A 16,294-nucleotide genomic window follows, 5' to 3' on the forward strand; every position below is an offset into this window, starting at 1 on the left:
GGTTCGATCCCTGAGCACGACGGTACGATCCCTCTAAGCACGACGGTACGACCCCTGAGCACGACGGTACGATCCCAGAGCACGACGGTACGACCCCTAACAGCGATTATTCCTTAATACAAAAAAAAGGTCTTTAAATTCCTTTTTATCGACGACTGGAACCTTGCAAGATTAACACTACGTACGGTGCTGACGACCCCCGCGTACCGCTACGAGGGGTAGGGTGTACCTGCACAAGAGGTACGCGTACCGTCATCAACAACGGTACGTGTACCTCGCCATTCGAGACTTTTAATGTCGTCTAAATCAAAAGCTTTTCACTTATCCTCATGGAGGAACACCAGTCATCTTCTTTTCGTATACATTCGTCTGTAAGTTCCAAGAAATATATATATACATATACATATATTTTTTCCCTCAACCATCCGGTGATTACATACCTGATTACTTATGATGACTTATGATTACCCAGACGTTTAGTATACAATTACGACGGTGGATTACTGTCCCTTCGTCACTTACCGAGCTCTGTCGTTCTCGTGGGGCATCGTCGTGCTCGACCTGTGCAAGGTGGAGTGCGCGGCCTCTGGATGACGGGGGTTTGCCTGGTCGTCGCCCCGGTGATCATCCTGTCGTTTCCAGCCATGACACACGTCGGCACGACGACTCAAATCTCACATCTCAGCGTCTTTTCGGTCTCTGAAAGGAACGCATAACACTGATGTCTCATTCTGAACGTTCTAATCTGAACTTACAACATTTAGCAAAAAACAAACTACCTTGGACCCTAACGCAAGTTCGAATGTACCTTAAGGTCTGAGCTTAGTAACGGGATGAACGTGAGCTCTGATACGCCGCTGAACGTAGCGCATCTGAAGTGTATGTCCACATTCTGAACGTCTCAGACACCGAGACCACGTCACAAAACTGAACGAGTCTCACTTCGAACGTGGCTCAGTATGAACGTGAAGTTCAGACGAGATCTCTTTGTGAAACTCGGGTCAGCCCAGAGTTGGTAACACGTCACTATGGGGTAGCCTGAGGTGGTAACACGTCATTAAGGGGTAGCCTGGGGTGGTAACACGTCACTACGGGGTAGCCTGGGCTGGTAACACGTCACTATGGGGTACCCTGGGGGCGGTAACACGTCACTATGGGGTACCCTGGGGGCGGTAACACGTCACTATGGGGTACTCTGAGGTGGTAACACGTCACTATGGGGTAGCCTGGGGTGGTAACACGTCATTAAGGGGTACCCTGGGGGCGGTAACACGTCACTATGGGGTACCCTGGGGTGGTAACACGTCACTATGGAGTGGTAACATCCCACAGTGCTTCTAACACAAAGCCAGTCTCGCCCTTGGCAATTGAACCCAACGCTGTCCACCAACACATCTATACAACACTTGGACTGGTCTAGACCAACCTGTAATTGGCCAGTTTGCAGTAGTTCTGGGTAGTTCGACCAGAGTGGAGGTGGGAAGGGGGGGTGGGGGGTGGGATGGCGAAAATTGAGGAATCTGATCATTTTCGGAAGTTAAGAGACGTTGCATCGATCGTTAAGTCTTTAACTAGGTAATTACTGACGAGGAGCTGTGGTAACCACTCCAGAGACTTTTGGGTGGCGAGACTTGAACCGGAAAATGTAATGTGAACTGGAATTGAGACCTGGAAAAAAAGAATGTGAGAAAACCGGTTCTTCGTTTTTTTTCTTGTTTAATGATTTCCTCACAAAGAACATGTGTTTCCTTTCACACACACACACACACACACACACACATATATATATATATATATATATATATATATATATATATATATATATATATACACCACACGTCAAACAGAAGTAATAATTCACCTGGCAAAGATAACAAACTGAAGTAATTGGATAACAGCTTTGTTGAGAGGGAAATACTGCGAGTCGATATCGCGTCTGAGTAGATCTAACAGTAATCTGTTATCCCGAAGTATATATATATATATATATATATATATATATATATATATATATATTGGAAGAATTGCATAACAGATGATCATATCCATCTGCATATGCGGAAGAATGACCAATTTCTCGGGAAGTGGGGGAGGCGAAATGGAGGAGAGAAATACATCCTGACTTATCTTAGTGAAGATGATAAGAAAGTGATTAATGACGTGAGTCATATGCATCTTATAACAGAGAGGCAATGTGTCATGATGATATTACAGCTGGCTGTAACATCATCTTACAGTTGGTTGTAACATCATGTTATAGTTGGTTGTAACATCATGTTACAGTTGGTTGTAACATCATGTTACAGTTGGCTGTAACATCATGTGTTTGGTAAGATCTAACAAGGAATTCAAAAGTGCTCATCACCTTGACTGATGATTAAGCTGTTGATAACGTGGTAGTTTTCGAGTCTTTGAATGAGACTACGTCATCACTGGTTGGCGCAACGCCTCTAACAAGGACACACACACAACAACGGTGAGGTGACCAAGGAACGAGAGGCAGTTATGAGGTACAATCAAGTGCTCGGTCGTGAGGATGTGGCACTTAAGGTAAAAGGGGTATGTCCTCTGCACGAGCAGAGAGGAAAGTATACAAATCATACACACACACACACACACACACACACACACACACACACACACACACACATACAGAGTCACGTAAGCTGTAGAGAGAGAGAGAGAGAGAGAGAGAGAGAGAGAGAGAGAGAGAGAGAGAGAGAGAGAGAGAGAGAGAGAGAGGAAAACGATCTACGGCCTTCCTTCTCCACATATCAGCGACAGATGGGTAAAAGTGGATGAAAGACGAGTGAAAGCAGGTGGACCCTCCACGTGGATAAACATGTCAATAGACTGAATCAACAGATAACGATTATCAATGACTATTTCTTTACCAATAGCGTTGTTTATGCGTTCATATGAGGAGATGCTGACGTTCGTGTGATGTTTCTTGAGTGATGGGCAATAAACTGAAATGTTGTCTGTGTGTTTATCATTTTACTGCCGAGGTGTAGAACTGTCTCTTTTACTTTCAAGATTCGTCCGTCACCTGTGTGGACAGACGATCCCTCTGTCTGTGTCAGCCTGCACTTCCAGACATCCATCTCCCGTAGCAGCTTTATATTCTAGCTTAGGTCCGACAGCCAGTTCGGATGACACACTTCGCATCCCATGAGAAATCTACACATCAACCTGGCAAAGATTCAGCCTTACTGATATGATAGTGAACAATGGGGTTTATAGAACATGGGAGAGGGGTGGGATGGTCATGAACATTAAAAGAAAACGATGGCTTCATTTACCTGTTCCAATTACAACCCCTCCTCACTCTCTCCCTTGCCATGTAACTCACCTATCACTTATTTCATGCCATCTCCACTCCCCCATTTTCTCCTCCTGCCACTCACCTGACACCATCGAATGGGTCACGTGATATCGCTTCCAACCTTCCCACAGCAGGACGCCTGTTTTGGATGTTATTCTAAATAAATCCTTCCTCCTCAAGCCTGCTCTCAAGCCATGATTGTCATCCATGGGAAATCCAGAGGTTTCCCTCTGTGTTCTGTGTGTGTATGTGTGTGTGTGTGTGTGTGTGTGTGTGTGTGTGTGTGTGTGTGTGTGTGTGTGTGTGCTTTCGTTAAAGCGGGATAATGATATATATTTGACGTTTGATCAGCACCACCTCTCTCTTGTCTAGATACAGCCAACAGGACGGAGATTACCCCCATTGTTCTCACCCATTATCCTCACCCATTATCTGCTTCCTCTCGTCACTGCCTTTGTCCCCATCTATGTCGTCTCCTCCGCTGTGAGACCAGTCCATGTTTTCGTGGCCTTTCCTACTGTTCTTGATGGCCATTTGCCTCGTTTTTTGAGACTCATTTTGTCTCCCCTTTTTCCATTTCTCTCCTCCAGTCTGTCACTTGATTATCTTTGTTAAAGTCATGACCTCTCTTATTGTCCCATCCCGTGACCCTAGTCTCTCTTTCCATGACCCCCCTTTCCATGTCCTCTCTAATGACCATTGCTTGGTCTCGTCCCCTAACACCTGCATCGTCCCGTCCTGTGACCTATCGTCCACGTCTCAGTGTGCCCTCGTCACCTCCCTATTCCTCATTCACTGTCCTACGATCCTTCCTCCATCAACTGCCCACTTTCCCCTCATCATGACTTGCCAACTACTGTCTCTCAGCTATAAATAATAACACCCACCTCCCCACCCAAAATATATTCCTCGCCGCCGGCTCACTAGAAAATGATCTAATAGAGAAAGACATTTTTGTGAATCGCTCATTTCCTGCAGTTCGTAAATCACCACTTATCACCCACTATCAGCCACGTGACCAAAACAACTCGCAGAGGATCATACATTATGGCAATGACTTCCAGTCAACGACCGAGACTGCCAGCCAATGTCCATAAATCATCACCACCATCTTCATCCAGCGACCAAGGCTACCAGCAATCACCCATAGACGTCCCTGTGTGCCACCTGGACCAACAGTGGTAATACAAACCAAATTTGTTTACATGTGAATATCTGCGGGCATTTTTACGGACTTTGAAAAAAAAAAAGAACGTTAAAAACTACGTGTCTCTCCATCTTACGTCCTCCTGGTGAGGTTGGAAGGAGGGAAGGATTTCATCACAAATGGCTCACCTGAGGAGAATTCGCTTTTGTAACACATAATACGGATTTCTGCACGAGCAAAAGGTACAGAGATGGACCATCGGTCTGGCGGGGCCTGACGATGACGGATTGGCATTTGTGGTAATCGTCTGTTGGGGTCAATATTATGCAGAGCTCACGGAGCAGACGGCAGGGTAAGGCCAGCCACACTAACCCCCTCAGCTCTGACGTCGAATGTCAGGTTTCTTCTGACGCAAGGGTGAGGGAGATACGATGGTGCTGACGCAAGGGTGAGGGAGATACGATGGTGCTGACGCAAGGGTGAGGGAGATACGATGGTGCTGACGCAAGGGTGAGGGAGATACGATGGTGCTGACGCAAGGGTGAGGGAGATACAATGGTGCTGACGCAAGGTTGAGGGAGATACAATGGTGCTCTTACGAATTACTAAATTACCTGAGAAAGAGTTCGCTTCTGGTGCACCAGAAGGTCGGTACGATAATCCATTCTTAAAAGTCTTTTCTCCTTTCCATTTTCGTTCCCTTCTTCCCACTTTTTTATTCTTCTTTCCATCCCACGTACCCGTGTCTCTCTTTCCCACCTGTCCCTCCCTCCAGACCACCCGTCACACGTCCCCTCCCACAGGGACCAATCGCTACCTCAGGAGCTGTCATCAATTCTTGCTCACAACACAGGCTAAGCCACACGGACGGTGGGTTTGCCTTTTATGCCCCCATCAAGAGCACCAGATTAATACTTTAGATTCTTCTATTTAGTGGTGCAGCTCGTACTCCACTTGAGTACGAAATTGGTGCTTAAAGGCCAGGCATTGAAGGTCGGGATGATAACAAGGTTCAAGGGTGAAAGCCCTTGCATCGATCGCTCTACTGGTCGTGTCCTTTGGGAAGTGGTAGCACGTAAGGGCGGGGACCCTGATCGTCCAGTAGTGGATATACATCCCTAAGGCGTCGACTAATGTCGATGCCTAAGTGTGGTTTTAGTGACTGTCGAATGGCGGTGATGTGGTCGTCTGGGTCGACACGGAATGTGTTGGAGAAACGTAAACATGTCAAACAGATCTTCGTCGCTGTACGTTATCTGTGCACCGTCGTACCGTTGACGCTAGACGTTACGTGGCGTACCGGTGGTGAACAACGGCACCGTTGACAACCCCAGATGTTGTAACCTGATTGGTGTACCGTCGACGCCAGACGATGTATAGTTAATACGCACCACATCAGGTTACCGGCCGAAGCCTTTGTCCCGCTCAGCGCTGAGCAAATGTTGACTCGGGCGGCGCCATGTTGGATTCAACATATTGGTTTGTTTTGGTGAAGATTATGTTTGTTTATGCAAGAATTATGTCTCGTATTTTTCTCTGCAAGAAAAGAATATTTAATACTCCAGTTTCTTAGGATATTTAACGTAAGTTACGGGAATTCGCACATTCCATCGTGTGTTTTAGAATAACGTGTTAGTGTCTATTATCTTAAATTCATTCTACATTGCGCCTTTTTATGTTTTCTCATCCACTTTCAATTTTCTAAGTGATACACACACACACACACACACACACATATATATATATATATATATATATATATATATATATATATATATATATATATATATATATATATATATATATATATATATATACATTTTTTTCTTGTAGATTCTAATATTTTCAGTAAAGGCGAGAGTCTCCTTTAACAATCCAAAGGAACTGTTTTGATGCAACATAATGTAATGCCATTGTCGTTGAGATTTTGGATCTGATTCACCCATTATTGTATATGAATACCTCCCTTCTGTACCGCAATATGACACTGTTTTAAGGAAACTGGTCATTTGAAATGGACATAAGAATGTAAGTCAGCAAACATGATCTATCTACAATACGGTGTCATACCTTCACAAAAGTAATTGGTGAACGACCATAGCTCAGTCCAGTAACTGAGGTGTTCAAATTTGAATGTTCTTATTCCTTCTCCATTGGAAACTGACTGACTAATTACCACGTAATTTCAGAAGAGCCAATAGCCTGAATGAAAAAATGAGAAAATCTTATTCTATTCATTGTGCAATTGCAACTTCTATGTTTCCTGTCATAAAGAAAGATATTTGCTGAAGATGGAATGATTTCAAGAAAATCTGTGAAAGAAAATAGATCTCTAAATTCATACGTTTAGATATAGTGACTGGTCATGGGGCATCCTACTGCCAAGGAAGTTCCTGTGTGTTGGGATGTTTGCGTCCAGGATCACATATAATCCTGCACCGTAGGAGGAGGATGGGTAACAGAGTCTTAAATTGTATTAAGCTGAAAATTACCAATTTTTTTTTTCTGAGAGAAACAAGTGAATATAATTTTAAAAGTAAACTCGTGTAATATAGTAGAAAAAATTATGAAATTTTAACATGGTTTTTAAGTTTTAAAAACCTGCCATTTGCAGACTGCGCGTAGCGTGGAAACGCTCTTCGGCAGGAGGATATATTTTCTTCGTTAACTCTGGGAAGAATGAGCCTTGCTCACTTGAAACTATCTGAATCTATCCCTCGATCATACTCCGTCATATTTTACCTCGTTTCATATTCGAACTGCTTGTTTACCGGTAATGATTGTCTCAGAAGAGCGGTTCATGACTCGGGTCAGATGTATACGTGTCGTGAACATGATGGAATGAGAGGCCACCACTGGAGTATGTTCCTAATTTAAAGCTGCAAAATCTGGTGAATTTCCATCGAATTATGCACTGCGGATCTTGTGGGATTTTATCTATTAGTTCGAATCGATTTCTTACTCATGTTGAATGCTTGCAATACGATCTCACCTCAAACATCCTTGGCATTCGGTTCTTTGCAACAAAACTATACTTTTCTCATCCAAATTACTCCCTAAATAACCACCAACTGCCAATTTGGAATTAAACAAAACACTGACCCCTTGCCTCACACTTCAACAACTCATACTCAAAGATCACCTTATTTCCCATCAAACACATCAATGATAATACATAAACACACCGAAATGACCAAACAAGCGCTAAAACAAATATTCGCCCAACCCACTTTTAAACATTACCGACCACATAATAATCCATCCATCTGAAACTAAACTCCCTATACATGTACGAGTTACGCTTTTACGTCTACGTTCTAGATCCCATCCATTACTCCATCACTACGCCATTTCCAAATATGACACGATCTCTCATATCCAAGATGTTTACTCTTGCACTGGATTGCACTCGCCCAGGTGAGACACACACACAATAATGCCTCACTCTATGATCTGTGGCTTCACCCAGTGGACGTGGCTGGCAACCTGGGCGCTGTGAGAACCCTGCAGAAGGGACTCCTGAGGCAGCAGGGTAAGGTAAAGATTAATGATATCAGACATAATTTTTTTCATCCAAGGTCTGGGAAGGACGCTCAATACATTAGTCAATGCATTATGGAGCACTGCTCATGTATCAGGCCATGCACTGTACCTATCATGTAATTCTGCCATTTTCCATTCAGCTGTAGTCTCAAAACCAAGAACATTTTCCATTTAGAGTACAAATGAAAAAGACAGAGTAACGTTAACATTATTCAACTCCGAAGATAATATCTATCGTGGAAGAGATATTCGGAATACTCAGAAATCTACCGTAACTACTGAGGCCTCACTCCCATACCATAAGATCACATATTGGGTCTTACAGTTATTATAGCACTTTTTTCCCAACATCTGGTTTTTGTCGCTTTCCCTCGTCTCTGTCCTTCAACGGCTTCCGGGGTTGTAGATACAACACAAACACAACTTCGATGAGGATGGATATTTACCTGTCGACACATAGCAAGGTGACGCATTCTGTTGTTGATCCCCCTCCCCCCCTTCCACCTACGCGTGCGTAGACGGTCCGCTCGGCGTATTTTCCCTTAATTTCCCCGCCATTACAGTGGTCCTATCGGGACGCGTCAGGCCGGAACTCCAACCTGGAATTATACGCGCCTAAGGGGCCCAGTTCTGGCTCTTGTTCGGAAGTCTCGTCATCCGGATAATCATACGATATTTTGGTAAATTGAAATTCAAATAGTTGATGATTGAGATGGTCCGGGTTGGTAAGAGAGTAGCGGTTGTGGGTTGGTTGATTGGATGAGGGTCCGAGGAGCGTGTTCGGGTCGTGTTCTTGGTGGTCATGGAAGCGGAGGGCAGAGCCAGGTGCAGGGATGTGGACACAGGAGGCCAGCCATCAGCCGTGGCCGTCACAGGGCGGCCAGTGGGAGGGGCTGACCTGTCCGTCATACACACACCCGCCCGACACCCTGCCCGGGCCAGCCCTCTTCTTGGCCTGCCTGCCTGGGCCAACAGTTCTCCTGGCCAGTCCTCCTCCTCCTCCTTGGCCTACCCTCCAGGACCAGCTCTCCCGACCTCTACCAGTAACCTTTCTTGACCTGCCCTCCTCTCGTTTTCATTCTGTCTTCCTCCCAAGTGGTGTACGTGTATCCAGCTAACGTATACACCGCAATTTGGCTCCTTGGCCGAACAAACATCTCACAATGACTTGGTTTCCGTAACTTTTTCCTTTTTTTTTTCCTCTTCGATTGTTTTCCCCTCTTCAACTTTTCTGCTTTCTACTCTTCTAGACGGGTAAAGGAATGACAGATTCCAAGCGTAGATCCACAGGGTGTTCTACACCCTGTGTTGGGGGATCGAAATCCCGAACGTGCGATGCTGTCTGCCTGTCTGTCTGTCTTGTTACCATGTCGAGCATTAAGGAAGGATACGTTCTTATTCCTTCCATAGATCTTATAACCTATTCTTCTAAAACATAATTAGTCACAATCAATCTACTCATCATGTATCTAATAGATAATCCAACTGAGAAATCGCACACGTAAATGATAATCTTAACCCGTCCGTCACACATCTCAAATGCGTGAAAAATAAATTCATCCTCACCACAATCATTTCATCTCTGGGGAGCAGAACACATCAACATCTGTGTCATATGTCGTAAATGCATATAAAGATAATGAAAGGAGAACCTTATTAACACGGTGACCAATTCATGAAAACTCATCAATTATCCACCCTACAAACTGAACATCTACCCACCCTACAAACCGAACATCTACCCACCCTACAAACTGAACATCTACCCACTCTACAAACTGAACATCTACCCACCCTACAAACTGAACATCTACCCACCCTACAAACTGAACATCTACCCACCCTACAAACTGAACATCTACCCACCCTACAAACTGAACATCTACCCACCCTACAAACTGAACATCTACCCACCCTACAAACTGAACATCTACCCACCCTACAAACTGAACATCTACCCACCCTACAAACAATTTCGTACGGAGTTATCGTTTACAGCAACACTAAACTCTGGTTGTGTGATTAACCAATGATGTTAAAGAAAGTTAAAATGTAGAAGAGGATTCGTTTTAGTGTTAACATCACCCAAACGACGGAAGGTGAGCTAAAGTCTAACTCTCTGTGGTAGAAGGATTTCTGAACCTGTTCAGTCTGGCTTCCATCTACCACAGGTGAATTACCATCAGCAAAATGACTTAGTGTTTTAACCTTCTCTCTACCACATGTGACCTGCGCATCTGCAAGTTCAGCATTTCTTTCCACCACGTCCCCCGAAGAGAACCAGAGGGCGGTTGCCTTCTCACGAATATCCCCCTAAAACAGAAGGGGTTCCTCACTTGGCTACTGGCCCTGGGGAACGTCAACGCCAAGTCTCTGCGTCGTCTGGGGTGGGGGGGGGGGGGGAGGAAAGGAGGTTTTGGGGTTGAAGGACCTTCCTCTTGCTTCACCCACCCATCGACCCCCTAACACCCCCCCCCCCCCCCCCCCACCGCGACCTCAACCCCAGCCACGTGATACAAAATAAATGAGTTCAGGTGAGAGGGACGGGACAGAGTGAGTGGGGGTGCGTGCTGCCGCCCCTCACACACTCCATTACTGTGCAGTGTACAGGTCAGCCCAGTGGATTGCAAGATGACCGCCAACATGTGTGTGTGTGTGTGTGTGTGTGTGTGTGTGTGTGTGTGTGTGTGTGTGTGTGTGTGTATGTGTGTGTATCATCGTCAATTGACGGAGGGCAGTATACACAGTCTCGTCGAAGAGGAACTTCTCACTTCAGAGGAGTCCATCCTCTTCCTGCTACTGAGCGCAGCGCACCGTCGAAGCTTCAGGCGTCTCAGGGTATATATACGAGAGAGAGAGAGAGAGAGAGAGAGAGAGAGAGAGAGAGAGAGAGAGAGAGAGAGAGAGAGAGAGAGAGAGAGAGAGAGAGAGAGGATCCTAGGTATTTCCAAATTTGTGGCGAATCCAGGACACACATTCTAGGTTCCGCGTCACAATGTGTTACGACGCTTGGATGTTTTGCTCATCACACGTTATCAGATGGTGAGTAACGCGTGACACCAGCCACCAGCGATGGATCTTAGTAATGAACTCCCTCTTAATCATCATGGTGATTACGATGATTAACTGAATGATAAGCTTAGTGTACAGTTACTTTGTGTTCTTCATTTGGCAAGAGCGTGTCACAAGTTAGCGGGTACAACGGTGCAATGGTATCTCACAACGGTAAGACGGTACCTCACAACGGTACAACCGTCCCTCACAACGGTACAACCGTCCCTCACAACGGTAAGACGGTACCTCACAACGGTACAACCGTCCCTCACAACGGTACGATGGTAGGTCACTGTAAGACAAATGACATTCAAATATCTGAATAATTCTCAGTTTTCGCATATGTTGTCATTTTGATGTTGTTCAAATGACGCAGTCCAGGACTAACAATAGAATTTCAGCTGTTCAACGTCGTTATCAAGTAACTATATTCCACATATGTGTACGTGATCGACATGTGGCTACATAAAGGCTAGATTCATTTATCGTGTGTCCCTAAGTGGTCTGTAAACGTTAAGAATATATATATATATATATATATATATATATATATATATATATATATATATATATATATATATATATATATATATATATATATATATATATACGTATGCCCGAGTCAATTTGTCGTGTCTTGCATGTTCAACTGAGTCACTTTTTGTGTCTTATTGAACTGGAAAAACTCGGGTCTTTTGTGTTGAGCCTGCTGGTGTTGTGTCGGGCAGGGCTGATGGCCGGACCAACACGGAAAAACAAGTGAAACACAAAGGCAAAGGCCGGCATGACAGGTTGGTGGAACACGGGAGATGAAATGGTCCTGGTTGTTGGGTTGTTGGTTGGGTATGGATGATTGGGGTTGGCGCGGAGGTAATTTGTGGGGGGGTGAGGGTGGTGTGTTTGGAGGCAGGTACTTCCCCGTCAACTACTCTGATTGCGTCTGTCTGTCTGTCTGTCTCTCTGTCTTAACCGTTCTTTTACTTTCTCTCTCTCTCTCTCTCTCTCTCTCTCTCTCTCTCTCTCTCTCTCTCTCTCTCTCTCTCTCTCTCTCACGCTAGGAGCTGGCCATGGCCCTTTGGCAGCCTTAGACACTCCTTCAAAAGAGCTGGAGTGTTGCCCAGACCCACCCCGCACACCCACCCACCCACCCCTGTCTGGCGGTGGGCTGGACCCAGCATCCCTCATCATGCATCACACATACTCACCCTCCTCATTCTTGTTCTCATTCTCATCATGAACGATACGTTTTCTTCTAATGTCCATAATCTGACAATTTTCAAAAAGCAGGTCTTGTACGTCCTCGAAAATCCTTTGTATCAACTCTCTCCATCTGAGGCTTGGCTTCGGTGAAGTGGCCTGTTCGTGACTGTAGTCTTGAACACACACACACACACACACACACACACACACACACACACACACACACACACTTACACACACACACACACACACACACACACACACACACACACATACAGCCACACACACACACACACACACACACACACACACACATACAGCCACACACAGACAGACAGACAAACACACACACACACACACACACACACACACACACACACACACACACGCTCACAAAGAAAAACAGATGAATGGATAAATTGCAAAAGTGGTACAGGGAAAGCAGATGATGTGGTATGAGCGATTACATGAGTGTTTGACATTATGTCTCGCCTAATAGAAAAAGCATTTCTTTTTCATTCTTGCTTCTCCTCTAACCCCATCTTGGTAGGTTTAAGATCCTTTCATCCCCTGACGCACCTCTTGCTTATCATATCTTCCAGCCAGTAACAAGAGCTCCTTCTCTCTCTCTCTCTCTCTCTCTCTCTCTCTCTCTCTCTCTCTCTCTCTGGACACAAGCAAAGCGAACAAACAACGTGACATCCCCCTATCGTGTTTTGCAGAAGTGTGCCTCCAAACTTGCGCCTGTGCTTGCTCGTCTATTTCGCTTCTCCTTCCATGATGAAACTGTTCCAGGTAAGGGTGACCAGTTTAACCTTTCCAGGTGTCATCCTACTGTTTCTGAAGCCTACGAAAAATTCCTCGATTCTCATTTCCATAACCGTCTTGAATCTCACAATTCTCTCTCTGATAATCAGTATGGTTTACGCAAGGCGAAGTTCATCCTTTCCCATCTTGCTAATGACTGGTCTTCATTTACCGAAAGACTTATCAGAATCCCATGATGAAGACAGAGAAGTACTGCTGGGAAGGTTCAAACTCCATGGATCGACCAGAAAGATTCGAATCCAAAGTTATCCGATTTATCAACTCTTCCAGTCTGCCCTCGAGAGTTTACCCACATGTCCAATGCCGTTGAATTGGTTCTCTTCTCCTCTTCTGTGGATATTACTTTGGTTGCTGCTCTCAAGAGCTGGCTACATGTGTGTTCCCGCCATTACCTAGACCACATAACACTCCGCAAGCAACTGCGTCGCATGATGACTGTGTGGCCGTCGGCAGTACATGATTGAACCGTTGCGATGTCTACTTCTTTCTCTGCACCGCTAATCTTTGGAACTCTCAACCTTCCCATGTGTTTTCGAAGCATCTGACCCTTTGTGAAAAGAAAGTAAGTTTTGCTTTTTCTCTGAAACTCTCAGATTATTTCTCTTCTTCCTCCGTACTTTCATTGTCATTCCAGATCTTTTCGTACCTCATTTCAGGCCTGGCCTTTGAGGAGGACTTGTGTTCGAGAACGGAACCTTTAGCATGAAAGAGGTGAGGTCTGGATTCTTAACACCTGCACAGGACAAGTGTCAAGGCTCTCTCACACCTGTACCATGTAGGCTCGATCAGCAGATGCCCTGAACACCTGTCCACTGTAGATATTAATAGGAATTCCCGTTACTTCTGCTGTAGTGCTTACGTAAGCTCAAGCCCATGATGTTAACCACGACCAAATTCAGGCTCATGTCCTTGTTCATGTCCTTGGTCCTGTCCTTGCTCATGTCCTTGCTCATGTCCTTGCTCCTGTCCTTGCTCATGTCCTTGCGTCTTGGCCCAGTGAACTCCACTAAGAAATATACACAACTTATCACATGGGCACAGGACACTGAAGTAATCTGATACGTCATTAAGTATTTTCACCGGCATGCGGTGTACAGAAAGCAAGGCAAGATGATATGTTTCGCAGTCTTAACATGTACCTCACGTACAATAGTCTCAACACGTACGTCATGTACACAAGTCTTAACACGTACATCACATCACGTACAACAGTCTGAACACGTACATCACGTACGCCTTCACGTGCACTGTCATCGGTACATAGGAAGGTGTAGTGAATCACAATTGTTTACACACAACATTTCAGCAACAACTTGCCAAGCCACAGTGATAGAGGTGACACAGGAAACTCGCCCATGATGAAGACGTGTGGTAGTCACCTCAGTGAAGGTGGAAGGTGAGAAAGTTGTACGGGTGTGAAAGATCACAGATGTGAGAGAGTGAGGATGTCTCTCTTTTACTTTTCACTTTCTCTCTAATCAAACGAACGGTATTTGAGGAAAATATCATGAGATAGCCTTTGCTCCCATGGCTAAAATCTGGTTGTAGGTTCTCTCTCTCTCTCTCTCTCTCTCTCTCTCTCTCTCTCTCTCTCTCTCTCTCTCTCTCTCTCTCTCTCTCTCTCTCTGTGTCCCGTGTGGACCCAACCACCAATTTGGTTCGTTCAAGTTACACAAAGACAATTACCGATTTTTAAGAGCTTCCGAAATGACGCGATTCTCTGAAGAGGAGGTTCGGAAACATTCCTCCCCATACACCATTCCTCCCCATACACCATTACTTCCCATACACCATTACTTCCCATGCACCATACCTGTCATGTCACAACCATTACCACTACTTCCCGCTGTTTTTTATGAACCAGTTAAGTGTTGGAACACGACGGTACGACCCCTCAGCACGACGATACGATCCTAGAGTACGACGGTACGACCCTTGAGCACGACGGTGCAACTTTTTGGGTATAATGGCGTGGACAATGACATGAGTCGGGCCAAAGACCACGTCATCGTAACCTTATGTCGTACCGTCGCACTGATGGGGTTAAGGACGATAAACCCACATCAATGGTGCTAGAATGATTCAAATCAATTAGATTTATTAGACATTTAAGTGCATAGACTCCATTCTAAATGTATAGCATTATATGACTGCGAAGCTCCCTACCTGTCGCCACTAGCCATCAATTAGCGTCGGAATTCTTAAGGTAATTGCCGATAAAGTCAACCACAGCGTCTCCATAAACATCGCCAATTACGATTGTGCCAATGGCTCTTTATTTTTTTGCGTAATTTTTTTGCACTTCCTCACTAACGACCCCCAGAGGCAATTACCTGTGGCGTACGTCCGCTTCTGAGCTCCCTGAGTACGAAGTTACGACGACGATTTGAACGGTTGATGACGACAGAACGAACCTCTAAGACTCAAGTCAAACGATGGTCTATCGTACTCAAGGAACACACCGTCGAGTTCAAGGATCATTCCCTCGTCCTCAACTGTCGCACCCTCATGCTCAAGGGTCGTACCGTCGTACTCAAGGGTCGTACCGTCGTGCTCAAGTGTCGCATCTTCTTGTTCCAGGATCGTACCGTCGTGCTCAAGTGTCGCAACTTCGTGTTCCAGAGAAACGAACGTCGGTCTTAATTCACATCCCTCGTTGTACCTCGTCCAGGTATGGTTGGTCCATCTGGGTGTGTTACCCGGGGTATACACACACGTGTGTATGTGAGTGTGTGTGTGTGTGTGTGTGTGTGTGTGTGTGTGTGTGTGTGTGTGTGTGTGTGTGTGTGAAGGCTACTGAGGCCATAACATGGGAGGTGGAGTAGTCTGATTTCTGATCAGCGTTTTATTATCATGAAACACTTGTAGGTCGACGAGGTCTACATGTATACATCTAGAGGGAGTGTTAATCTCACTCTCTCTCTCTCTCTCTCTCTCTCTCTCTCTCTCTCTCTCTCTCTCTCTCTCTCTCTCTCTCTCCTGACTCGTCTACACCCAGCCTTCCCCTCCCGTTCGCTGAAGCCACGAGCGAAAAAAAGGAGAAGAGTCGTCACCTCCACAGTCGCGCCTCGCGGGTCTTGCCCCGTGTCCCCTCCCACCAGCTCGAAGGACCGCCACTCCACACACACACCTCACCCCACCCACACACACCTCACCCCATCCACCTACACACACACACACACACACACACACACACA

General features: G+C 45.5%; 1 protein-coding gene across 1 annotated transcript in view; it reads right to left on the bottom strand.

Annotated features, from left to right (window-relative positions):
* The window catches only part of LOC139746890 (oxytocin receptor-like), a 143,042-nt gene that overhangs the window by 76,281 nt on the left and 50,467 nt on the right, over positions 1-16,294 (bottom strand). Inside the window, exon 2 of the mRNA XM_071658546.1 lies at positions 523-699. Within this exon, the coding sequence (XP_071514647.1) occupies positions 523-548 (26 nt within the window). The 5' untranslated portion in view covers positions 549-699. The remainder of the gene's footprint in view (positions 1-522; positions 700-16,294) is intronic.

This window comes from Panulirus ornatus, chromosome 66 (assembly GCF_036320965.1).
Source record: "Panulirus ornatus isolate Po-2019 chromosome 66, ASM3632096v1, whole genome shotgun sequence".
NCBI classification, from domain to species: Eukaryota; Metazoa; Arthropoda; class Malacostraca; order Decapoda; family Palinuridae; genus Panulirus; species Panulirus ornatus.